General features: G+C 37.5%; 2 protein-coding genes across 3 annotated transcripts in view; one reads left to right on the forward strand and one right to left on the reverse strand.

The window, feature by feature from the left end:
* The window catches only part of APPL2 (adaptor protein, phosphotyrosine interacting with PH domain and leucine zipper 2), a 41,212-nt gene extending 35,633 nt beyond the window's left edge, over nt 1–5,579 (forward strand). Inside the window, exons 17-21 of the mRNA XM_030448922.1 lie at nt 1,205–1,379; nt 2,058–2,094; nt 2,271–2,411; nt 3,101–3,148; nt 4,035–5,579. Coding sequence (XP_030304782.1) covers nt 1,205–1,379; nt 2,058–2,094; nt 2,271–2,411; nt 3,101–3,148; nt 4,035–4,160 — 527 coding nt within the window. The 3' untranslated portion in view covers nt 4,161–5,579. The remainder of the gene's footprint in view (nt 1–1,204; nt 1,380–2,057; nt 2,095–2,270; nt 2,412–3,100; nt 3,149–4,034) is intronic.
* Nucleotides 5,580–5,627: 48 nt separating this feature from the next.
* Nucleotides 5,628–26,556, reverse strand: part of WASHC4 (WASH complex subunit 4) — a 41,725-nt gene continuing 20,796 nt past the window's right edge. Inside the window, exons 16-34 of one of the 2 annotated variants that reach the window (XM_030448908.1) lie at nt 25,934–26,041; nt 23,984–24,130; nt 23,808–23,887; nt 22,807–22,912; nt 21,921–22,037; nt 20,783–20,951; nt 20,492–20,646; nt 19,152–19,226; nt 18,262–18,366; nt 16,671–16,805; nt 15,835–15,943; nt 15,116–15,182; nt 14,393–14,479; nt 13,376–13,523; nt 12,218–12,314; nt 11,557–11,753; nt 10,404–10,503; nt 8,859–8,934; nt 5,628–8,095 (exon numbers count right to left, since the gene is read on the reverse strand). In XM_030448908.1, coding sequence (XP_030304768.1) covers nt 8,867–8,934; nt 10,404–10,503; nt 11,557–11,753; nt 12,218–12,314; nt 13,376–13,523; nt 14,393–14,479; nt 15,116–15,182; nt 15,835–15,943; nt 16,671–16,805; nt 18,262–18,366; nt 19,152–19,226; nt 20,492–20,646; nt 20,783–20,951; nt 21,921–22,037; nt 22,807–22,912; nt 23,808–23,887; nt 23,984–24,130; nt 25,934–26,041 — 2,070 coding nt within the window. In that variant the 3' untranslated portion in view covers nt 5,628–8,095; nt 8,859–8,866. Of the gene's footprint in view, nt 8,115–8,858; nt 8,935–10,403; nt 10,504–11,556; nt 11,754–12,217; nt 12,315–13,375; nt 13,524–14,392; nt 14,480–15,115; nt 15,183–15,834; nt 15,944–16,670; nt 16,806–18,261; nt 18,367–19,151; nt 19,227–20,491; nt 20,647–20,782; nt 20,952–21,920; nt 22,038–22,806; nt 22,913–23,807; nt 23,888–23,983; nt 24,131–25,933; nt 26,042–26,556 lie in introns of both variants that reach the window. The other variant, XM_030448899.1, reaches the window with a different exon arrangement.

The raw sequence follows: 26,556 nt of genomic DNA on the forward strand, positions 1-26,556 counted from the left end.
AAATCATCAGTTCTGTCCTGCCTCTGGCAGCCCACGCAGGGCTCAGACCCTGGGTGCACTCTTCAAGCCCTGTGCCAGTTACCAAAGCAGAATCTTCTTCTGATCTGGCACCCAGCTCCTCTGCAGCACAGAGACAAGAGTTCAGTGCTTAGGTGACTGCCTCGTGTCTCAGACTGCACAAGCCAACCCCAGCCACCTTTGTGGTGTCTTATACAGTGTGGATAAAGCTGCTGAGATCTTTGTCACATTCTGTAGGACTCATCCTGCTTTACCTTGCTCCCACTGACCATAAAGGGAGCCTGATAAACCAAAGGGCCTTGTTGCATAGTGATTAGTTAGTTGTTGATGGGAGTCTTGTGATAGTGAGAAGGAAGGGTTTAATGGAAGTCTCATGGGAATCAGCTGCATGGAAGGTCAGAAGGACATAGAAGAAAGTGAGGGGTGTACGAGGTTTAAAGCTCAGAGCTGATTTGGTGGAAGCCAAGTTTTGTGGAGGGCCACAAATTTATAATAGTTTATGTGCACCTGGTAACAAGACAGGCAAGTGAATTTTACAGTCTAATCAAATAAGGTATAAAAGTCCAGATAAACTTTTAAAGGTTGCAGGAAGCTGTGAATTTATTTTTTTTCCCCCTACTTGCTGCCAGTTCAAACTCTGTTTGAAACTGGATCAGAGCACTGCCTGGCACAGAGCAGGAAGTCACTACCTGTTCTTTATCAATTTAAGCCCCCTCTTTCCCTGACACTGATAGGATTTTTTTTTCTCTAGATAGTTAAAATGTAACAAACCCTAATACAATTGCAGATGCACTACATGAAAGAAGATATTTTATAAACCCCTTATACATGAAAACTATTTTTTCCTATGTGGAAATAGCCATCTAATTCAACTGCATAAACTCTGTTTGGAGGAACTGTTCTGTTTCAGTTAATGGTATACCATTTTTCAACTATACTGTTAAAACTTATACTTTGTGATTGCTAATGAGAAGTGCCACATAATTGCAATGCACAAGTTTGGCACAGTTGAGGCTTGCACTGACATATTTACAAACCTTCATGTGTTCATTTCACAAACTTTCTGTTGAATTTCGCTGTGAATTTGCTGTTGAATTTCGAAAGAGAAAAAATAATGTCATTGATAACTTCAGCTCCTTCAGCTTGAAGTAGCATAGTGAAGGAAGTCCTGCCTCTTATCTTCCAGATTCACTCTTGCAGCAGATGTTTGTAGTTCGGTTTTTGGGCTCTATGGCTGTTCAGTCTGATGGCACCTGTGAGGTGATTTATGAAGCCATGAGGCAAGTGCTGGCTGCTCGTGCCATTCATAACATCTTCCGTATGACTGAATCCCATCTCCTGGTCACCAGCAAGAACTTGAGGTACTGTAAGAACTGTGACTTATCAATATTCTGTCAGACTTGTGATTAGCCAAGAATTTGTGATTTTGTTTCGCCAAGAACTACACCCTTTTGAGGAAGCAAGCTCCACAGATTAACTTTACTTCATAATTACATCTCTTTTCTTACTCTGTAGTAACAAGAGATGGAAGTTCCCTCCTGATGGAAGTTTTAAGAGCATCCTACCTAAATTAAGAGGGCAGAATGGGGCTCTGGGGCCCCACCAAAGATACAAAAAAAAAAAAAAAAGGATGCAAAACCAATGCATTTAAGATTCTTTCTTAAAACGTAGTAAGAGCAAGAGAGATGTCGCTGTCCTGGTGTCAGTACTGTGACTGTGGAGTGTCTTGATACAAGGCTTCTAGTCTAGCAGCAGTGTGGTTATGTCCATATGCACGTGAGGGCATTGGCCCCTACACTGGGGCTGCTTCCCAAACCAGTGATTCCAAAGGACACTGAGCTGCACCTCTCGGGCAGCTGAGAGTCAGGGTCCAGGGCTGAGCCTTGCCATTGGGTGGCTTGAAATCACAGGTTAACCATTTGGTTCTTGATTCTGTTTCCTCACCTACAAAAATGCAGTGGTGATCAGGCATAAAGCACCCTGAAATTGCTAAGAATCACTCTGACTTCTTTTTTTCTTTTTTCTGCATACAATTGCAGGTTAATAGACCCTCAAACCCAAGTTACACGGACAAGTGTAAGTAACTTCAGTTTTGAATCTATTTTTTGACCACACCATTGACTACTTAGCCACATGAACTTGAGCTCTTGACCAAACTAACCAGTGTGGTAAAAAAAACCCCAAACAAACAAAAAAACCCCAAAACAAAACAAAAAAACCAACAACAAAGATTCTTTTTTATTCTTTTCCAGTTTGAACTCGCTGCTGTGACACAGTTTGCTGCCCACCAGGAGAACAGGAGGCTGTTTGGCTTTGTGGTCCGCCTCAGTGAGGCTCTGGGAGAAGAATCTATAAGTGCCTACGTTTTTGAGAGCAACACAGAAGGGGAAAAGGTTTGCATAACATTCATTAAAATAGTTCATTGAGAACACAGGTCTTCAGCTTCTTGGCTGACACATCTGGGAAACGGTGCTATAGAAAGAAGAGCAGCTCAATTCCATGCCAGAAAAACTTGCCTTAACACACCAACCTTTGCTGGCTTACATCTAACAAGGACCGAATTTCTAGATAAAGCAGCAGCATGTGCAAGAAGGAGGGAAGGATGTGACTGCTAATACCAGCATTAGGAGGCAGGGAAGTGTCTGTGTCTAGCACCAGCACCGACAAAAAATTAATGTCAGCCGTGTTGCCACATGTACATCTTGAAAGCTCTTGGAGATGACTCAGCCAGACTGCATTAACACTACTGGCTGCTTGCTACATGTGATAGGAACAGATAATTAAAATTAAGGCATGGGAAGGAGAAATGTTGTCTTAGAAAACATGCATGGGAAAAGATCCCCTGGATTTGGATATAAAGTTTGAAGAACAAACTCGAGTTGTGTACAATTCACCAGCCTAAGTGAGCTCTGAAGCAGAACCTAAGGTCATTTCATGTAGCTAGCATGGTGAACTGGTGATCTATCTTTATTTTAGACCTGTATTTAAGACTCATTTTGCATTGACACTTCTTTGTCTTAATCCCAAATAAGGAACAGACCTGCAAACCGATTTGAACTTTAGATATATCTCTTTTTTTCAGATTTGCTATGCCATTAGCTTGGGAAAAGAAATCATTGAGGCAAAGAAGGTAAGTTTGCTTCATTCCCCACATCTGTGTTGTAATGCATCATATTCTGCTTTTGGTTGCACTGTCCAGGTACCTCTGGTTTGTGTGAGAAAAAGGAAGTGATACTCTCCCTAATGACAGTTTTTGAAATATTTATAAACACAGTCTGTGGGTAGTTCATACAAAAACAAACAGTTTGACTTTGCAGTAGCTTGACTGGGGATAAAATTTATCACCTTAAATTAAATTCAGAACTATACAAATGCGGTTGTTCATGTTTAGAAGGAAGCAATGAGCACTTCTGAAAAAACCCCATTCATTTGGATGAAGTACTAATTGTACCCATTGCTCTTTCACTTTTAGAAACTTTTATTCGTTCCTCTCTGAGGGAGGAAAAACACGTTTTTTCCTCAAAAAGTTACCTAACCCACTGTAGATACAATTTATCTATATAAAAATGTGATACTTATACATTAGTATTTGCTGTATATACTTTTACTGCTACAATTTCCAAACAAGTTGGGGGAATGAGCTTTTAGTCACAGGAAATAAAGAGACATATAAGAAATAATTTATTGAGAGAGCTATTTTTCAGCAGTTGTATCAACACCAGAAAAGAACAGCAAAACTAAGGCCCAAAATTAATTATTTTTTTTTTCTCCTTAAGCATCCAAGTTTTACTGAACCAAAAGGGATTGTTTGTTTCAGAAGTTCAGGCCAGAATTACTCACATTCAAGCCTTTAAGCTGTACGTTGTCTTGAAAAAAAAAAAAAAAATTTAAAATGGGGAAAAAAAGGAAAGAAAAGAAAAACAATTGGAAAATTTTTAGCAAGAAGTACTGGGAAAACTGTGTGCACTGGAAGACTGTTTGCAGCCCTGCTGAGCTCTTTTCTGGTTTTTCTTCAGGACCCAGAGGTATTAGCTCAGCTAATGAAGTCCATGCCATTAACCAATGATGGGAAGTTCGTGCTGCTGAACGATCAGTCAGAAGAGGATGGAACTGTACACGAAGGGGAGGAATCAGAAGCATAGAAAAACTGCTGTCACTTCCTGCAGTCTGTGTAGGAGCAGGAAAAGCTGGGAGGTGTTTTGCAAGAATCTCTGGTTTTCGGTCATCCGCACACACCCCAGGCCAGCTTCTGCTTTCCTGCTAGAGCAAGAAGGTGGCATCTTGGCAGGGGAGTTGCCTCTGGATTTACAACGAAACAGCATCAGGACTTGGCCATGGAGGCTTTTTGCATCTGTGAATGTGTGGTGTGTTCCTGTGTCTGGGAAGCTGACAGTCCTGGGGAACCTTTCACTGTTAGCCCCTGGTCAGCCACAAGGGGTCCACGTCAGTCAGATTCACACCTGAGCAGCCTACAGTCCCACTGCAGTCAGTGCAAGCTGTAAGCTGTCAGCTCCTTCAACAGGTGTCAGGCCTCTAATTCCCTACCCTAGTAACTTTTCATAGTTTGCATGATTTTGTGCATCTGAATGAAGGTTAAAAATGCACTATTTACTTTAATTTCAGATGAAGTTATTTTTAGTCTAGCCTGAAGCGTAACAAGATTTATCTTTTGGGGTAGCCTATTTACAGAACAATTTGTTAAACACTAAATTTTTCCTATTAATATAATCTATTTTTATATTGCATCTAGAATAAGCTTACAAAACAGATCTAAGTGCCTACTCTTACCTCCAGGGGGACCGCACTCACACATTCTGTAATTAAATAATGGAAATAATGTTCCTCCTTGATTTACAATCCCAAATGCCACTGACATGCAAACGCATGGGAAGTTGTCAACAACCATGGCACGTTAGTTGTGTGCAGTTTTTCTATGGTTAGGTTTCTTGAAAGTTGCCAGAGATTAAAACTGTAGGGTAAATAAGTACTTTTATATTAAGAATTCTTTGTATTTTTAACATTACAGTGAAATACAACCACTGAATCTACCAGCAGTCTTTCATTTTAATGAACAGAACAATAAAATGCTAGATTATAAGTCTTACAGTGTATTGAGTAGTCTCACAGTACCTTCCTGAAATTAGACACTAGCTACATTTGGCTAAGTTTAGATTTTTTTCCCTTCCAGTTTAACCTGAAAACCATTAGAAACTGTAATTTGCAAGAACAAAAATAAACAAAATAAACAGTAGTTACTGGGGTGAGAGGGGAGAAGGGAGAAGGAGGAATAATTTGTGACATAGTCTGCATTAATCACAGTAAGGTAACTGGAACAAATGGCTGAAATTCCTCAAATCTAATTCATCAAGTTCTTACTAGGAAACAGGAGTTTCTGCAAGCAGAATCTGTGCTACAGCATCTGAAAGATCCCAGCTGGCAAGCACTTGGCATGGAATAAATTCAGTTTAGCTGGCTGTTGAGTGTTTAAAAGAACCATGGAAGAGAACTGTTAGTAAATGATACGAACACTTCTTCATAAATAAAAGCTGAAACTGTCTTACTAAAAAGGTTAAAACCGACTGAGCTGATGTTACTGAAGACACTAAGAATGAGGTTCTCAAAATTACATTTATTAACACAGTTTTATATGTACAGAATGTTCTCTACTCACAAACCAAAGAGACTGAGGTAACAAAATACCCTTTTGTACAATGAGTTAGGAAACTTTGTTACATTTGGTCCTTTGTACCTGAGAAGCTGAAAACAGCTGTTGGTGATGGACGTCAGATTAAAACTCAAATTGACTTCTGAATACAGACCACATTAGGACCTCCAACACCTATCCTTCAGCAGCAGCTCTTCCCAGGGAGGCACACACAGGTTGGGCACCTCTGGGGCCATCCCTTCTCACCAGTCAGTGCCACCAACCCTTTGATGTTGGGGCTAACACCAAGCTGGGCATCAGCATCAGTTCTGATTCCCCCCCCAAGCACCACCCTGCTGCAAGGCAGGAAAGGGCAAAGCCCCCCATCAGAGCAGGATGGAAGAGCTGTTGCTACCACTGCTCCATGGAACAGCCTCATCACAAGACAGAGAGCAAAAGGCAGTGGAGGCAGCTGCCTTCTCAGAGAAATCTGCCCCCAGCTTGAAGGAACAGAAAAGACAGAAAACTGGTTTATATCCCTGCAGCAAATGCATCATCCTTGCTTTCCTTTTATCACCTCTGGGAATTTTGAGTGAGTATGTTCACTTTACTGTGTGTGGGGGGAAGTTTTAGCTCCAGCATCCCATGTACAGACAACCAGAGAGGGTCTGTTTTGTTCCTATAGCCAGAACAGGAGGGCAAATGCAATAGAAGTAGTTATAGCACCACAGCAAGAATTTTGTGCCCCTTTCAGGTCCTTGTTGGAGGGGAAAAAGATTTAACATGACTCACTGACAGGACAGGAGTGTGTGACATCCAAATCCAGGACCCACTTTGTATTTCAGATGAGAAAAGCTTTCTGCATGTATAGGCTGCTACATGACAAAAAGAAGGAAATATAAACTACAATCCTCTATTAGCAAGAATAGCTCTATTATGACTGTACATATTTGTGTATATGTATATATATTTTTGACACATACAGGATACATTCAGGTCTCCTAGATTTAACAGGGTTCTATAAAAATAAGCTTATGTCCTTCCTGTCCACATGTCCTTACTAGCCACATGAATTTGTTAAGAGCCACATATCAAGAAAATGCACGGTGTGATTTTTGTTCAACTGCAAAGTGTTACCTATCTGAGACAGTGCCTTTCCAAAAAAACAGAAGAAGGAAAAATACAAGTGCAGGTTTTATTAGAGGCTGGGCAATATCTTGACTGTACATAACTACTTAGCAACTGCATCCCAGGAGAAACCAACACCACCCGCGTGTGATTCTGCAGTTTCTGTGGAAGAAGGAAAATGTCATGCTTGGCTACTCCAAGCCAAGAACTGGTGTGACTTCAGATGAGATGGAAAGATGGAAATAAGTACACTGCAATTGCAACACTACAGGAATTAGCAGCAGCAGCAATAATGCTGATCTCAGCAGTGCTGCTGAGTGTTCAGTGCGGGCACAATTTGGTCAAAAAAGAAAGTGTTCACAAATTAAAAAAAAAAAAATTAAAATAAAATAGCTGTATAGAGAAACAATAATAAAAAAACAGCAACAAAATAAATCAAGTAATGCAGCATATTTTTTAGGGCAGTCTCTGCAGTTACAATGAATTTAAAATAAAAACTTTAATGAGCCCAGCTGAATTAAAGAGTCCATAAAGCTTCTATGTCATGTTTTCAGAACCAACAGAGAGACTTTCATACCTGCCTGGTCTTTGCAGTTGCAACAAAACATTTTTCCCAGCTTTACTGAATGCTGAAGTCACTGGCAGGAAAGGGCGAATCAGAAGTACATCAGAATAGTCTTAACCAGTGACCCAAGGACCAATGGATGGAACAATATGAACCATTAAAACCTTACTTCTCTGTAGTTGGAAGAGATGAAAGAAGCTGGCAACTATGGTCTAAAAATACTGCTGAGTGCCAACCCTTCCCTCCCTCCCAAGAAGTAATTCTCAGTTGGACTAACTAGAGTAGTTTATTCTAGTTAATAAGACCTAGAAGTGTTTTATGTTCTGGGAGATAAAAACACAACTATATCCTTTAATGAAAGTGCTGTTTACTCTTAAGCTAACTCTAGCCTGCTTACTTAAGTTAGGAATATAAGTAACTTGCACAATCTAGAACCTCTACTGGCAGGCATTAAGAGATGTTAAATTTATACAGAGTTCTCACAGTGTTCAGCAGCTTCTGAAGCCTGCAGTGCAATTATTGTTAATAATCAGGCATGTAAGACTGTATGAACAACACAGATGGTACAACAGACCTACAAAGGCTAGGAAATACAGAATTGAGGCTGAAACTTGCAATTAGGCACAACATATTCATGAAGTGTAAGATCACTTAATAGTTACAGACACCCATCACACAGTGTCTGGTCTTAGAAGGAAGAGCTGATAGCAGTTCTCTCTTGGCTCTGGATTTCCTTACTTCTGTGGATGCAAATCAGACCTTCAGTATGAAATGAGAAGTAATTTATTATGTTAACTTTTCTAGTTTTCCCATTGTCTGATACAGGGGAAAAAACAGCAGGGGAAAATAAATGCCTAGCAGGAACCTAAGCTCCCACAGTGCAAATAATATCTGCAGTAATAATAAGGGTTTATGGAACAAAACATTAATAAGGATTTCCATTTCGTACAATAGTTTTAACATAAATTCACAGAACACACTGTTACACCTCCAGTGGAATCTGTGACTTTCATTTATACACCAGGACTGCATAGAAACATGTCTGAATTATTTTTTGGACAACAGGTATTCATACTATTTTAATTCAATATTTTTCTTCTGGTTGAAGAGATGTGCTAATTCAAATCTTAGACCAATGGCCTGTAAGGGTTTGGTTTTTTCTTTCAAGGCTATGTTGGAGATACAAGAATGCATCTAAAAATCAGTAGGCTTTTTTTTTTATCTGCATATCTGTACTTTAAAATAACTGCCTCAAAGATCAACATCTTATGACATTATTTTCAATCTAAAGAAAGTGCTGTAAATAATGTAAACTCCTGAAAAACAGGAGTTTGTACAGGAAGTACAGACACAGACCTAGCCTCACTGGATGCTAGTGCACTACTGGATGTATCTCCTGGGTTTAACAGAGCATTTAAATCAAATTTAGGGGATTTAAATCACACCCCCTACAAAGTGTTACTAGTAATGACAAGAACATGAGTAAGAAATCATAGCCCATACCAGCTCTATCATTTCACAACAGGATCTGCAGGCGTAGAGTTGGAAAGATCTCCATTGCTTGCTTTAACAGAATCTTCTAAAAAAACAAAAACAAAAACATGGATCATGTTTAGAATTTTATTCAAGACAGTAAAAACAAAGCCTCAGCATATATGTTATACTGATGTCAAAACACACTTAACACACTACACCACGATCAGCGTATGAAAACCAACCAGCAAACAGGTCCTGGCCCTGTGCAGAAATCTCTATTTAGGGTAAAAGGTTTCTTCAGTCAGTAGAACTGGTGTGAAGATTACATTTATATGGTTACACATTTGCAGAATCCAAGTCCAAGTATTACAGCAGAAGGAAAAGATACCACCATGTTCAAAGCTTTTCACCCCGCTCTGCATTTCGAACCTTTTTCACCACAGAAACACCTTTTTTAGATAATAAGTAGCACAACAGTGAACCTAAAATATAATTAATTAACTGCTGTTCTACAGAATACTCTCCTGAGGAAACCCAGGCTGTAAGTCTATTCTTACTCATCCCAGTGCTTGCAGTTGTTTGAGCTGAACAATTATTTGAGCAACTTCATTGATTATGATCACTATGATCATGCTAAAAGACTTCTCTTTGCTGTTTTCCTAGTAGAGAAGAAAACTGATCTTTGGCTCACTGACTATAATCTCACTTGTCACTTGTGTCTTTGTTAGAATTCCAGAGAAAAACTTATTTACTTAAAAAGAAGAAAAACTTATTTAAGAAAAACATATTTAATTCCATTCTTATTATACTGCTATATATATTATATATAAGGTATATAATAATATACCTTATTATACTGCTACCTGAGGTTTTAAGTAACCTCTGACAGAACTGCACTTTTATATCTTAATCCTTGGGAGAATTCTCATTTCTTTGAAAAGAATTTTCCCATGCCCAAGAGAATCTTCCAGAATTCATGAGAGAGAATCTATATAAGCATTAATAGAAAACAAAATGCCCATGTTACCTAGTCAAGAGACCATACCACCAATTCAGATTTTACCCTCTGAATATAATTCAGTGGTAGGTAGACCAAAACATATAAACATCTGAAAGTCACATTTAGTATGTATATATATATATATATGGATATTTAGTATTGATACCATCCATCTATATAAGTTGTAAACAGCTGCTAAACAGTGGGTGAAAACCACATTTACTACACCAGTTAAGGCCAAGCAGAAAAGGTTATCATTATAAAAACTGGCAATTGAGAGGGTAAGCAAGATCCTAAAGTTACTGAATTTAATATTATGGCAAATACGTAATTCTCCCTGTCACAGATTTTTTGGGTTGATTGTTGGGTTTTTTTGTTGTTGTTGTGGTGTTTTGTCTGGGGTTTTTTTGTTGTTTTTTGGAACTTTTCTCCCCCCAAAAACACAACTTGAATTTCACACATCCCAGAGAAGGCCTCTGTGAGCTGTTCTCAATTCTTCACCCTTGACACCATAAAAATTTTCCCTACTGAGGCACATTCCCTCAGGATCCAACACACTCACACTCACTCACCTTCTTTTTCTTTCTTTTCCTGGTTTTCTTCTGCTGCAGTTTTATCTGCTCTGAAAAAAATTCTTGCACTACTTAGTGAGAAATAAAGGAGTTCAAATTCCTAAGGGAAAAGATACAGAAGAGGAATGTCACTGGTATCACAGGAACGAATTTGAAGAAAGAAATAAATGGGATTTTTCAGAGGCATCTAAGGCAACTAGATTTCAATATCTAAATGACTTAAATGATTTTGAAAATCTTCCTCTTTTCAAACCTTGTTTACATGCATTTTACAAAGCACATGTCAGCCAAAAACTAATAGTCTACACAAAGCAGCATCAGTGCAATTGATCTGTCACTAATAATTGATCTGTCACTAATCCAGAGGCTTGAAAATCACTTCGTTAGAAGCAAGAAGTTAGAATTTGGAGCAACTTGCCCACAGAATATCATGAAAGCCAGTAATTTATATGTAATTATAGCCTTGATCAGTTTCTGACCAAGGTTCAGTGATGTGGTTTTTGCAACAGCAAAGGACCAAAGGCAGTGCACACTCGTGGGAGTCATGAGGACCCACAGGGCTCTGTCTATTTCAGTAACAGATGGGCTTTTACAGAATGTAATCATGGGCTACTTAGAAAATAGCAAACTACAGGTGTGTCCCACAGATTACTTAAGTCTCAAAGGGTGTGAGCAAAACCTGAACTGCTGTACTTCAAAATTTAAATGCACCTCTATTTGACAGCTGGAGCATCATTCAACTTAGCAGCTCAGAATTAACACCCAAGCAATTCTGAGGGTTCACTGTGTTAAATAAAAAGTCCATTATAAGAAATTTAACCCAAAAAATTAACCAAACTTAACAAAAAAATGTAATCAATTTAACCCCTCTCCTATTTAAGCATTTAGGTTTCAGTCACATTAACCAATCTCCATGGGACAAAGACTTTGAACCAACCCAATCTAATTCCTGACTCATTCAAACACTACAAACACAACATCACCTTTGGATCACACACCTCAAGTCTTCATACTCTTTTTGCATTATTGCTGTACACAATGCTCTCTGGTTTTTACTCTTTATAAGCTCCATCAGCCAACACTGCAGAGACACTGCTGAATTGTGAAGTGCAGAACTCAACATACAGAACAGATAACCAGACCCATGTAATACCTGTAAACAAACTTCCAGTCGCTTGTGGGTAAGGTTCATAGTTTGCAGTAATTTTTCATCTTGATTAGTGGACTGCACATTCTGTTGTTTAGCTACTGCTCTTATTTCCTTCACATACTTCTCTCTAACAGACTGGAACCAGTGCAGAGAATCAAACTCCTGGTACTGATCCAAAAGCTTCAGAATGTAAGCCACACCTATAGTCATCAACAAACCATGTTCCAAAGTCAAAAAGGGAGCTGTGAAACATTTTGTAAATGTCTTTAATGGATCTAACTTCCACACATTTAAAATAGCAATTAAATTTATTATTAAATCTAACAGGAGAAAAATCATAATAAAGAGAAAGCTTCAAGTTTTTAAAACCTCTTATTTTATCCAAAGACTTGCATACCTTCACATCTTCTGAGATCCATAAGCTTTGAAAGAAACTGGAGAGCACCAACATGCAACAAAACTATCTACTTCCATACTCAGCTACTGTATTCTTAGGAGATTCTGAACATAATAGCTCTCAAATCCATTGTGCTGAAGCCAAGAGAACCCAAATTTAAATTATGAAATTTTTAACGATGAGAACACAAAAAAACCAAAATTTTGCCTTCAAATATTCAGTATGTTGGCTTACTCAAAAGCTAGTAGACAGCATGCTGAATCTTACCCATGGCAAACCCATCATCAGTGAAAGCTGCTCCACTTTTGTTCTTCTTATTCAATTTCTCCTTACAGCTGATGGAATGCTCCACAAAATTGAGGGTCTGAAAGAGTACAAAGCTGTATTGGAATCATCAAGAGAGGCTTAAAATTTCTAAAATCTTTTACCTGCACGCTGTTATTTATGAATATAACTCCATGCCTAAAGCTGTGGTACTTATGTCTCCTATCATCGGGTATCTTTCCATGAAAGCTTGTCCTTCTTCTAGATTGTTTGGGAAGAAAGTCACTTAAGCACTGGAAAACATTTGCATAAAAAAGCTACGGTATTATCTTCATCTTCACTGTTCTTGTCAGGCTCTGTTACTTCACATTATCTTAGAGATTACTAACCATGTAAACTAAGATCATTAAAATAGCCCAGGTTCCTGGAAAGATTAAAGATATCTGTATGTTAGTTCACTTAATTTAAAACAACAGTAAAAATATTTCAATAATCCTATTTATGATGACGTTAAACAATGGATGCAGGTAATGATATTCAGCAATGAGTATGCAATAACTACTCCACCACCATGCCTCACTTGTTCTCTCACAGTCCTACAGCTCCAAAAGTAGTTTCTAAAATGGGATGTTACACATCAACCTGTTTAAACCTTCAAACTGAATTCCTTCTGAATGCCCAGAATGCTGCACTCAGGGGTGCATCTCCTCAGTTCAGTTCAACTCTTTCTAAATAAAACATTAGCAAAAGCAGATCCAATTGCAATAGAGGGCTCCAACTTTGCTGCATTAGAACATGATATTAAAAGAGCCTAAAGATACCCAACGTGGTGTGGAAAAAGCACACACATACAAGAGAACTGAAGACCATGGTTTTAAACTCCCTTCATCTTTGCTGTTCCAATTCTTCCTTTTTCATCTTGGCTTCTCCAAATTTGATTCAAACAGAAGTTTTTAAAGTTATCTTTTGAGTGCTAGTACAGGAGCTGATGTACACAAAGAAAACCATGGTTTTGTACAGCTACCAACCAAGCCACACTCAAAGCAATCCTGCTCACCATCAGGGAAAAAGAAGAAGAAAGTAATCAACAGCCTAATACAAAATACTTCAGCACAAACCTAAATTTTTAAAAGTAGTGGTGCACACAGTGCAAATACTAACCAGTGGGGGAACAATTATATAGAAGTTTCGCAAATGCATATTCTTGGGACTGCGGAACTCAGGAGCAAAGACATCCACCAGCATTTTGAAGTACTCTGTTCCTTCTGCAAAGTTCCGTGTCAGGTCACTGAGAACAGAGTCCAGCTGCCTGCACAAAGGATAAGAAATGTTTTACCTGTGTCCTGCTAGAAGGTTGCCTTGCTTCCTCACCTTTCAAAGTAACCAGGCCTCTACAGACAACTTGAGTCATGTTTCTTGATTTACCTTCCTCAAAAAGGGGTTTATAAAGACTAAGGTCTGACACAGATGTCAGACAGGTGGCAAGGAAAGCATGCTAGCATCTGGGCCACAAAGATTTTATCAAGAAACCAAATTCTAACTGTAGTGTAACAAGGCAACCAGGTGCCCCTAATTGCCAGGGAATGGGCATGAGCTTGTGTTAAGCCCACCTGTGCCTGATTAGGGCAGGCCCCAAAGGCCTTTTATTGGCCCCCTAATCCTGCTCATGCGCAGTGGGGGCCCGCCCTAATTAGGCACAGGTGGTCTTAACACAAGCTCATGCCCACTACCTGGTAATTAGGGGCACCTGGTTGCCTTGTTACACTACATCTAACAGTCTAGTAGTACAAAACAGAATATCTCAAGCTGTAAGAGACCCGTTGAGTCCAAGTCCCTGCTTCATGCAGAGCTACCTAAAACTAAAGCAAATGACTAAGAGCATTGTCCAGATGCTCCCTGAATTCCTGATAAGCTAGATACTGTGCTCACTTCCCTGGGGAACCTATTCCAGTCACTGACTGACCTTTCTGAAATGCTACTTGACACTCAGCATTTTTAAAAAAAACACTTCTATTTCCTTTGCTTTTAAGAGCAGCAAATATTTTTGCATAAAATTAGCTGAACATTAATACAAGCACACAAAAAAATATGCACCTAACAGCTGCATTTACAACTTTGAAATTACAGTTCTCTTATACCATCCCTGTCTCAGGCCTCAAAAGCATGCTGCTAGGATACCTTGCTGCTTTTTGTGTTTCTTCTGAGAGTCCTTCTTCCTTCACCAGCTCTTCAAAGTTAACGATATCTTCCAGATCAGGAACAAACCTGAAAACTTACTGTTTGTTAGTGTTATATTCAACTGTCCATATTCACTGAAGTATCAACTGTAAATTAGAACTTAGTTGATTAAGTGTTCTGGCTTGAGACACTTACTTAAAGTTACATCATCCCATCTCCTCTCTCTAGCTCCCACTGCACTTAAAAAGTTTGCTACTAATAGCAAGAAAAGCAACTATTTCTTTCTATGTTCTTGTAAAAGTCACTACACTTTAGTGACATCATATAAACACAATCATCCATACAGAAAAGAAGTATCAAAGAAATATTTTTTTCAAGCTCCTCAAAGCTTGTACTGTTTTTTCTTAATGTGCCCCATTGAAGTGATAAACATCAAGCAATGCCGACTTTTAATTAAAACCCAATGACTTATATGTACATTCTTTTTATGCTTTTGCAGTGTTTTTCCAGAGAATTTGATTTCTTTATTGCATCTGGTGTTGATTGTATAGTTCTGAATTCCAGCACTGTTTTTGATATTTCCACTTCAATGGAGGCATAAAAATGGACCTTTTAAATCAAACTTTAGGGGGGGTGGGAAAAATCCTAGGAAACGATCAGCATGAATAGGGTGCAAAGGAATGAGAAGCAGCAAACAGAAAAATGCAGTATTTGTGAAAGTACCTAATTGCACTACTACAGCAGTGAAGTCCACCAGATCTTATCATTCGTACATAGCCCATAGCATTGCCTTTAAAGAAAAAAAATAAAAAGGAAGCAATTGGTAATTATTTAAATAATAATAATAAACACACTCTTCATGACTTACACTATGAATAGTACATCAGAATTGCCATATAATTCTGGCAAAGAAACTCTTCTGAAAACCAAGTTTAAAAATTACATTGAGCTCTGGTATCAAAAGTCTACCTAGAGAAATTAAACACAAATGCATCATCTAGCAATGTTGTGTTCACTTTCACTAGAGACTAAGGGCCAAATAGTACAAATTCTTTTCACAGGGCACCTCAGACCTGCACATCTACAGCAGCAATGGATGAGTACCATTGTCATGTCATGCATCACTCAAAAGTCAGTGAAGGTGAATATATGGCCTTTTTTGTGAAATACATCAACTTAAGAGTAATATTTTGCACTGGGAAGTCCACTCAAAGTCACCCCCATAGCATAAAGATTAATTTAAAAGTGAACAGGCACTTGTGCAAGCTGTAGGTATATTTCAGGTGAAGACATGCAAAGGCCATTTCTGTGAAACTAGATGAGAACAGCTATTTCACATGGGATACAAATGAAGTACCTGAGCTAAACATTCAGTTAGTACACTCAGAAGCCCTCTTTCATTTCATAACATTTGTAACTTTGTCTTAGATAGCATTTCATACCAATTTGACTTATGAGTTGTCTGAACTGGTCAAGATAGCTCTGGCCATCTGGGGTTATTCCAAGTTTTCTGATGCCACGGTTGAATTTATCTGCTCTTTCAAAGGGATACTGGAAAAATATTTTAGAAGAGTTTGTATGAATAATTACATACCTTTAAAAAAATTAAATGTTTTCAATACAAGTCTATTTGCAGTTTATTATTTTTTAAAATTATACTCCTTCCTGTCTATATTAGTTAGCACAAATCATCTGGCTAAGTCACTTCTGCAAGCTGGAAAGTGAAACAGAAGTCTTGCTATGAACAGGAAGATATTCCTAAAAGAAAGAAGTACTTGACATACAAGAAGCTAGCAGTCTATTTGACTAAATACACTGTGTTACACATTTTTTGAGAAATTAATTTTCTGGCATAGAAAATCAGTCTCTAGTTCCAAAATCTTGACATACTGGAATAAATGCTACATATTCATACGTTTTTTGATTCAATTCAAATAACCTTTTTATCTGGACCTGACAACAAGCATGGTTTGGATCAGAAATTTAGATCCTCCAATAGACTATGACTCCATCCAGTCACTGTTTTCAGGTCACCCAGAGAACAATTTTAGCCAGCCCCATATTTATAGCTCATACAGAATGAAACAAAGCCATGCTGAATACAGACATTTGTAACAATGCATTTCTCTAAGACAAAAGCTGTAATTTTGTCCAGAGATACATATTTAAATAATAGCAATGTTGTGATTTAGTGCACCTTCAGTCACATGAAAGCAGCACATTTTTTTAGGCAAGCTACTCTTCAATACTCTGCACAATACTTCAAAAATTACTATACCTTGTGATCATTTTGATCCTTGACTTCCCTGAAGAATCTGATGTCTTTGATAAGTCTGGATTTGATATGCTCATCATACATGAACTGGCTAAAAATATAAAACTTTTTCCTCAAAAATTGGTAAGTGAAGTTTACCTAGAAGAAAAAAAAACAGTCAAGAAAGTTAGCAAAGTAAGAGGTGTATGTAGCAACCCATTTTCAGTAGATTCTAGAGTAACTTGTATTTATGATGATGCAATTTCCAAAAATGGAACCTTATATTCATTTTTGTTCAATTTGTTATTCTCACTTTTTCAATGTCATTGGTTTAAAAGAATAAGGTCTACTCTCTCTTCCAGGAAGGGCAGAGGGACCAAGGGTAAGTTGGCTGTTTCAGTTCAATAATATGCCCAACACAGCCACTAGGAGATGTCTGGAATATCCTTTAACTGTTCTATCAAAGCAATACAAGCATTTCCAATTGAAAAGGGAAGACAAGCTCAGCTTCCTCAAATAAGCTGCAGCATCTGCACAATCTCCTGACACTTATTTTCACTTCTCCAACGCTTCCCAAAACACTCTCCCATAGGGCAGAAGCACACCTCTACCCTTCACATCTCACACTTCTCATGTCTCCATAAACAACTTTACTGAAAACCTGAAGTGACTAAATCTACATTTTTGCTTGAGTAACTGACGTCCCCGGGATTGATTTTCTTCTTGTTACTGGAATAGTTATTCTCAGAAGAATTCTTTTTCTAATAACTTCCATTTTTCAAGTAATGACTTGAGAGCAGGTTGAATATTTCAACAAGTTTCCTTTTTTTTTTTTTTTTTTTTTTTTAATAGGCCCGGAAGAATAGGAAAAAGAAAACATCAAAGAGGTAGAAAGTAGTTAAGCAGGAGACTGAAAATACCTTTGGCAAACCTGGCAACCACAGTGATAAATTCCTGCTGCAAGTGGCAAAAGTAGTGCAAAGAGGTAGTGCAACTACTCTGCAAAGAGGAAAATTCCTTCAGCTGATTAAAATGACCTCTTACACCACATCATTAAAAACAAAGAACTAAGAAGTTGCACTCCTCTCATAAATCATCAGAGATCTGTAGCTTCTATTTTGCAAATTGAAAAGCTGATGTTCCTTAAGCTTAATGACTACAAGAGTAACTTAGAAAAGAAACACTGCATTTCTTCAAGATTTGCTTCAACTGCAGCAAAAAAATTTCTGTCTAAGCATAAACAGGGAGAAACTTAGAGAATGCTGATTCATGCAGGCAGCTTCAAAATAAAATATATTTTACTATGCTAACCTGATGAGTATTATTTATCTTTATTGAAATACAAAGTCTCACTGGAACATCTGTATCTTTTTGATATGTTTTCAGATCTCTTAATTAACTGCTGTGTAACAGCTGGAAGTTGTATAACTCCCAACAGATTGTGATACCAATTTTTGTCATGCCCAAGAACTCGTTTGTTTTATACATAAAGAACATTATTATTGCATTATTAAAAATGCACAATCTAATAAACCATTAGGAGATGCAAGAGTTTGAAGGCTTCTGTGCACTATTAAAAAAATATTACTCTGACAACAGCCCAAAAGATACTCACTGTTGTGTTCATGATTCCTGTTCCATGAGTTCGAATCGAATTAGCGATGTGCCGGATATTGATGGTGTTCAAGTGTTTGTTATTACTTGTTCTTTCAATGAAGATCTGGAAGGTGGAAAGAGGGCATGAAGTTATTTACCCAAAATGGATTCAGCAATACATTATCAACCCAGGGAGCCCATGTTCTACTCCTAAAAGCAGCTAATAACAAGTTGCTAAGGAAAGAACCAAGAAAACATAGCTTCCATACAATAAACTGTACCTGGTAGGTTCTTCTCAATTCTGCAAAGTGGTTATTCAACAATTCCAAAGCAGATGTACCCAACCTCACATATTTATTGAGACTCTATCACACATTAATTGGTCTAAATTAATGGCAGGTTTTGGCACCTGTTTGTACTTTGTCCCCACTATATACCATGGCAATAAGTTCCACTATTGAACTACATGCCAGTACTTCTTTAGGGAACTTCTCATTTTCATACTGGGCTCCTCATTCTCGCATTGTCAGAAACCACAAAGGGTTGTTCCCTATCTGTTCTCCATGTCATTCACTGCTTCAACTCTCTAATAACCCACTTTCAGATATCCTTTTCAAGCTGAGAAATCACCTACTTAGTATGTCCTTATTTAGCAGCCAATTATCCTTGATTCACTGCAACATTTGACATGGGTGATCCTACTGCCACACCGTACTCAAAATACGTTCAGGGAACATTCTGTGAGACCTATCTACAGCAGCCTCAAAGATGTTTTCCTACAGCAATAATAACTATTTTACAGACTGTTATTATGAATGTTCAGCTTGGGGTTTTCTTACATGTATACTGCATTTCTCAATCACTTCAAATCAGAAGCAAAGCCAGGAAAAATTATGGGATACACCTTACCTGATTATTCAGATTGTAGAGGTAGCGGGATACAAAAACATGAATATTTCTCATGATTTCCAAAACATCCAGACCCTGAAACAATATTATCTATTGTGAATTATTATGATAATAATTCTCAAGAACTACTGACATGCCTAACCACTATGCACAAATACTATTTCTAGGAGTTACCTGAAAGCATTTTAGAAAGCAAAGCTTTTGCTTTGCAAAATGAGGAATCCCTTACCAATTTTTGATCAATGTCTTTAAGATAATGCTTAGAGAAGAAAAAAGAAGCTCAGCTCATTTTCTTACATCTATACTTCTGTCAGGTTTTTTTATAATATCCTCTGAGAGTAATGAATCCTCCAGTCTATTATACAAGCCCAAATTAAAAAAAAAAACAATTAAAAAATAGACGTTGCTGTTCTCAAATGCTAGAAAAAGAAATCTTGCTTTAGAGACTTCTACAGACACACAGATTTCTAAAACAACTTCTTGACAAGGACTCTTCAACTCAACCTGTCTAGAAGAATGAAGTTTTGTACTTAAAATACAAGTTTTAAAATTGTTTTATTTTGAAGGAGTACACTTTGTATCATTGTGCAAAGAGAGGATGCTATTTAATCTCTGCACTCTATTTCAAGTGATGACAAGTATTTTATTAGGATTTTGCTGGGCTGAAACGGACTGTGGGATATCTTTGCCTTGAAGTAAAGCTCATAGAAGAATGAATGTTATGAAACCAATCTTATGGAATTATATTTATAACAACGTGATAACAACGTGGCCAAATATTGCCAGTAGAAAGCCAAAGCCAGAAACAGAAACTAATCCACAGCAATTGAACCAAGAAGCAGCTAGAGTTCTTAGCTCTATGCCCTCTTCCAGCATAGGAAGACATGACTATTAATGTCCTGAAATCCTCAATGTCCAGCCTGGGAAACAGTTCCTCTTGATGATCACTAAGCAGAAGTTGCTGAGAATCAAGTGATAAACTATGGAAAAGACCCACCATTCAAAAGCCACTCCAGACTTGTAACAGTTGTATTCCAGATGTGTTGCTTTCCAAACTGCTGATACTAGTTTTCAAGACAACAATCTCTGACTTTGTAGGCCTAATTTCATTTTAATAAATCTAATGTTAAAAAAAACATGATGCAAGTCTAATGTGAAATTAAACGTTATTGGTGTAAACTTCAGAGGTCAGTTAAGACCCTGTCTCAGGCATCAATCAGAAGTTGAACATCACTATTTCCAAAGAGTTCTTTAATCTTGAGTACTGACTCAGTCCTTTGAATTATCTAGTATGACAGTGTAACAGAATAAATGAGATTCATATTCTGTGGGCACTGTACCTGTTCCAGAGTTTGGCTAGGAAGATGTGCTTCAGTCATACTTAAACCATAGCGTTGAGTTGCTAAGTTTCTCATTTCACTGTAGGTGGCCCAGTCATGAAGAGCTACAGTTGTTAAGTTGTAGAAGGTCTTGTCCAAATAGTGAGTTACATAAGCTGTAAACACATAAAAGGACGAACTAAAATGATACTCCTTATTTTGCTAGGGAAGCGTGGAAAGTAAAAAGATGTATTAAGCCACAGTGTAACAGATATGGAAGTAATGGAACCAAGAAAATGTATAGCTCCTCACCTTTTATGTCAATGAATCGATTGAAAAAACGTATTGGGTTCAGAAAGAAGAAGTGAGCAAGATCCTTCAAACCCACTCTGAAGGGGTTTCTGTCATCCAGCTTTAGGTGTGTATGAACTGATAAGCGCAGGTCCTTTTCTATCTCTTTACATAATTTGTCCAGCAAGTGCTATTCAGGGAAGTTAAAACACACACAAAAAATCATATTGCATGTCTAGTTACATTGCTTTGTTTGCAGAACTAACATCTTTCTCCAGAGATACATAGAAGGTTGATTAATCTAGTGATGACAGGCTTGATTTTGCATGGGGTGCACAATTCAAAGTGAATCAATACTTCAGAACCAGAAGGATATTTAATTCCTGTATTGTTGTTCCAGTACACAATAGCAAGATAAAGCTATACAGCTCAGAATAGGTCATGGTATAGCCAACGAACTTATCATTCTGTACACAATCAAATCTTCTGCATAAGAGTTTAACACGACTTAAACTGAACTATTTTCACTTCTCATCTTAAGAGTAATCAGGTTTAAGGCTCTCTGCCCAGAGAATAATAAGACCTGACTCAGTGAGGAGTCCTGCAATTTGGCCTGATTTTCTGCAGAATGTTATGTTTGGTTTTAAACTAATAAAAATAACCACTAATAAAAAGTGGTTCAAAAATTAAAAGCTAGGACTTGGAAATCTGATTTCACATTTTCTCTCTCTTTCTTGATTCTAGGTAATAATAGAACTAAATAGCACTAAAAAGGCTACCTATATTTACAGATTCTTCAGAACTTAAAGCTATGCACATCCAATAAAAACAGTAGCACTTACTTTAGGCATTTATACAAGCAGGAGCTAATCTGACAAAAAGCTCTCCTCATTCTGCACAGTCAAATTTGTAACCGAGGTTTTGACAACTTAGGTAAATTAAAGTGTAGTATTTCCATGTTTCAAGACAAAACAGATACCATTAACAATAGGTCTTAAAGAACCAAAGTCATCACTGAAGACTTTATTTAAATAGTTCACACCCGTCTCAAAAGTCTCCATGTTATTTTTATAGATCATATCAAGTTTGGAGCAATAGATGCTGGTATAAGAGATCTCAAGCATAGAGTTGCTTTTAACTTCCATTCACAACAAATTACCTCATTGAGCACTTCCATGATTTCTTTGTCATAGCATTCCAGAAGCATCTCATAAGATTCTAAGTGTCTTGCATGCATCATAGCAGGTACACAGTCCCGTAGTGCACTAAACATATACTGAAAAAAGTATTATGCTGAAGACAGCATTTCAAATAGTGTTCAAAGCTAACAAACAAATCAGGATCACTAGTCTTGCCACTTTTATCAAAAAACAGGCTTCACAAACCCTGCTAACTTTCCTGATCTTAATGTGTTCACCTTATGTATTTATTTACTACTGATCCCCTTTTTGGAATGTTGTAATTATTAGCTATCTCATCTGAAAATATCTGAAATTGTTTGTACTATATTCATCTTAGTAATGCAATTGCCCACGGCATGCACAAAACTCAGTCATCTATTCACTTTTGCAGCCAGTATTTGATACTTCAGAGAGGAGATATGAAAAAAAGCTACAGGACAACTATCCCACACAGCATCACTGAACATGGTTACATGTGCTTTAGAAACAGGCAACCACAACGTGGAAATGAGGCTCTTAATGTTCAGTTTTTCCATGAGGTGTTCATTTCAAATTAGAATGAATGAAGAGAGGAAGAGAGAGACATACATACACAGAGACACGGAGTTAATACCAGCAACCCAACAGAGAAATCTAGCAGATACATTTCAACTGCGTTTAGAACAAAGATTGCTTTTATATCCTCTAGAATAAGAAGAAATTTCTGTCATGGTAGTAGCTATTGCCTGGGTTTGACTTTTTTTTTTTTTTTTTTTTTTTTGAGCTTTTTCCTTAAGCTTTTCAGTCTAAGCTTCATTCCCTTTTCCTCTGATTCCCTCCCACTACAGTGGCTCATTGAAGTAAGTTACTAACATTATTACTTACGTGCAATCTAGCAGAATCAACTGCATTTTCATACACATCATCTAAATAGATTGGAAAGACTGCTCGATGCCAGTATAAGAAACAACAGTCACATTGTGCTCGAACTCTAGAGTACAAGATTAGATATTAGACACAGAACTGGAGAAACCCATTCTTTCTTCTAACACAAAGGTAATTATTTTAGTGTGTTTATTCTAACACCACTTGCTTTTCAAGACTAAGTTTTACATAGTTACTTTAATGATTCAGATGCAGAAGTCCTTCAAAAGGAAGTTCCTCATAAAATAACTTTTTTTCTTGCTTTCCACTTGGCTATTTTTAAAATAAAAGATACTGCTTTAGAAAAAATATACTCTGTGAGAATAAAACCTAACATAACAGCAAAATCTTAACAATTTTCTTATTGCATGCATTTAATAGCCTAGAGGTCAAATAGATCTAAGTTCTTCCTGTAAGGCAAAAAAGAGAAACAGGCCACTTCTGATAAAACGAGTGTACAACACTTATCCCAGGAATTCATCCCACGAGTCATCCACTGAAGATGTTTGCTTCTCTCCATAAAGTATGCATGGAACCCAGATATCCACCTGGCTTTCAGATGGCAAACGTTATGTACCTTGACTGCCCACTGAAACTACAGCAGCAGTAAGACATGATGTCACTGGTGAATGAATAGCTTGATCTCCCAAATAGACTGCTACTAACTCATAACTTTTGGGTTTGGGTTAAGAGGACTTTAGGTTAACATAAAGCCAAGCCTTCCAAGAAAGTGACAGAATAATGGAATACCTATTTGGCAATAGTTCTGTAAAACCTGACTTGCCCAAAGACCAGTGACCTTCAAAGCTTAGATCTGGAATTTTTTCTGTCCATCCCTGGTCTACAATACATGAAAAAGCAACACCAAGGTGCAGCTACCAAGATTTGCAGTTTGCACAGTAAAAAGCCAGCTCTTCCAGTGACACTACACTGCCTTTTATCTATCACACGCCAGTGCTTACCGCTCTGTGAGTTCACTGATCAAGTCGAGTTTTTTCAGAACTAACTGAAGGGGAATGAGCTCTTCATCTTTAAAAGTTTTCTGTGCAAATGAAGGAAAAAAAAAAAAAAAAAGTTTTATTCCTTTGTAAGATACAACACCAAACAATTAAAAGTCTGGAACAATCCTGGCACTTACCATCTGTGTACCCACACTCAGTGCAAGGGAAACAATGAGTCGCCTCTGTTTTGTACTTGGCCCATGGAGGGTGTTCTCAGCCAACACCAAAGCAGAGAGGACATCCAGGCGTTGCTCACTATACTTTTTATCAGAAATTACTCTTTTCTTGATAAAAGAAAGACAGAAGTTCAGAAAAAAATAACCTAGACCCAAAAAACAACAGCTTACTTCTCCTTTCCAAAGCTAAAGGATAAGCCACAGATTGAGTTTTTCTGCAAGCAAATAATGTTCTGTGAACAGAGCTAATCAAACCCAGATTAACTTTGTCAGTTCAGTGGTATTACCTATCTATTCACTTGGGACATGTGGGTTCAGCATAAACATGGACCAGGTCATACAGTGTACAAATAAAAGCTGCAGGCTGATTCTAGTTCTGTGGTACATGTAATTAAAAATTTTTAATCAGCAACTCACTGTTACTGTAACAAAATCTAGTTTACAGCTGAACATGTATCAACAGCAGCAATGATAACTTGACATCTTCTAATCTAATCATCTTCTAATCATCTAATCTAAATTAGCAGAAAGATTTAGGGCAAAAACATTTGCATAAGCAAATTAAGGGAACCAAGTCTTCTGGCTAAGAATTTGAATTCACAGATGTATTTGTGAATAGCAGCATAACTCGAAAGACAGATACAGTTTCATTAAAGACTTAAAGAAAAACCTCTTCCAATTCCAAGAACATACATTCCACATAAATTTCCTAACCTTACATGCTAACACTATGTTAGGTGTATGCCTTTGACCTTACACCACCTGCAAATAAAGAGGAGCAGATGGAAACAATTAGTACTAATTTACCAGCATTTGCCTCTTACATATTTTCTGAGTAGTTAAAATATCAAGAATTGTTAAAAAATGTTCTCCATGATAACCACTCAATACATGAGTTTTAGCATCTTTCTGTGCACTTAGAAATAACTTGTGATGTAGTTACAAATGTAATTTGAAAAGGTTATGAAGTTCTCTCCATATATGTGATACAGTTTTTCTTAAAGCTTGGAATTTCTTCAGTTCACGCTACTCCTGATATATAGAAATAGCTATCTGTTCCTCTCAGCTTTTTAGAAGTACAAACTTCTTTTTTCTTACACCAGAAAATATGGAAATGGCAGATACATATTGAAATTACAGCCAAATTTTAAACATATCAAATGAACTGCCAAACTACAGAAGTCTGTTGTTAAAACTGTAATCCTTTACATGAGTATGTTCAAAACAAAAAAACTGCATGACAAATGTAAGAGCTTCACTGATCTTAACAGAATAGTTCCTTTGTAATCCTGCTACTGAATGTGATGAAAGAATAAAACAAAACAATCACTAATGCATCAGAGTAGGTATAATAAAGTATAATTTTCCCATTTTCCCTGAATTCAGAAATTCAAAATTTGATAAGCAAAATGTGTATTAAACTGATCTAATACGTACATATTAGTGTCTCACCATCAGAAGTCATTTTTACCCCAAAGAGAACAAGTGAATTTATGCCTATGTTGGACTCCTGTCAGCCAGCATCTACTAACTACTGCTATTTGACTAAGAAAACTTTAAATAAATAACAGCTTGTTTGCTTAGACCTGTAACAGATTGGTTTAAAAATGTTCATCAGAAAAGAGGTAAGAAAAGATGAGCTTATGAAAATCTCTAGAAATAAAACCTAAAAAGAACCCGAGAGGAACATGACACGAGATACAGCAGTTCAGAGGAAGAGAGGACACATTCTTGATCAAAAATAGCCATCTATGCTGTACAGTTTCTAGGGCAAAGCTCTGACCTACTGGAAATCCGATATATCTGTTGACAGAGCAACAGTATAGATTTTGCAGAAGAAAAATAATTTAAAATCAAGATGTTTCTTAAGCATGGCTAGGAAGATTAATTATTAGAACTTGGATTACATACCTTGGCTACAGAAATAGAGTGAAGAGCCTGATACTGCAGATGCTGAGTGATGTGTGCCACAGAATCTGCCACAACCATGCTTCTTCGGTAAAATGTGTGTTCTATTGCCTGCAGTCAATGCCAAAACACAACAGTTCACAGTTACCAAAACTGCTGCCTTTAGAACTTGGCTTTCTGCAGGCAGACTCAGCTGCACTGCAAATACCAATTCTTTCTACTTTGTGATGTACTCTCACAGAAGATGCAATTAACCTTTAGAAACTGAGAAAAGCAGATCATTCAACAGTGTTTTCAAGACTGTTGGGGTTTGTTTTTCTGTTTTGTTTTTTAAATAATCCAGCTCTGTTCCACATTACTTTCTGGAGTTCTCTCAGAACAGAGCATTTTCCTTTTGGAAAACTGTACCAGGAGACGTGAAAAGTCCTGCACCAGGGGAAGCATAAGCCCATAAACCAATACAGATACACTGGGAGCCATCCAACTGGTAAGCAGCTTGGCAGAAAAGGACCTGAGGGTCTTGGTGGACACCAAACTGAACATGAGCCAGCAGTGGTCCTTTGCCATACAAAAGGCTAATGCTATCTTTGGCAGCACTGGGCAGACAAACTATTGCTGGCAGATGG

Source organism: Calypte anna, chromosome 1 (genome assembly GCF_003957555.1).
Source record: "Calypte anna isolate BGI_N300 chromosome 1, bCalAnn1_v1.p, whole genome shotgun sequence".
NCBI lineage: Eukaryota > Metazoa > Chordata > Aves > Apodiformes > Trochilidae > Calypte > Calypte anna.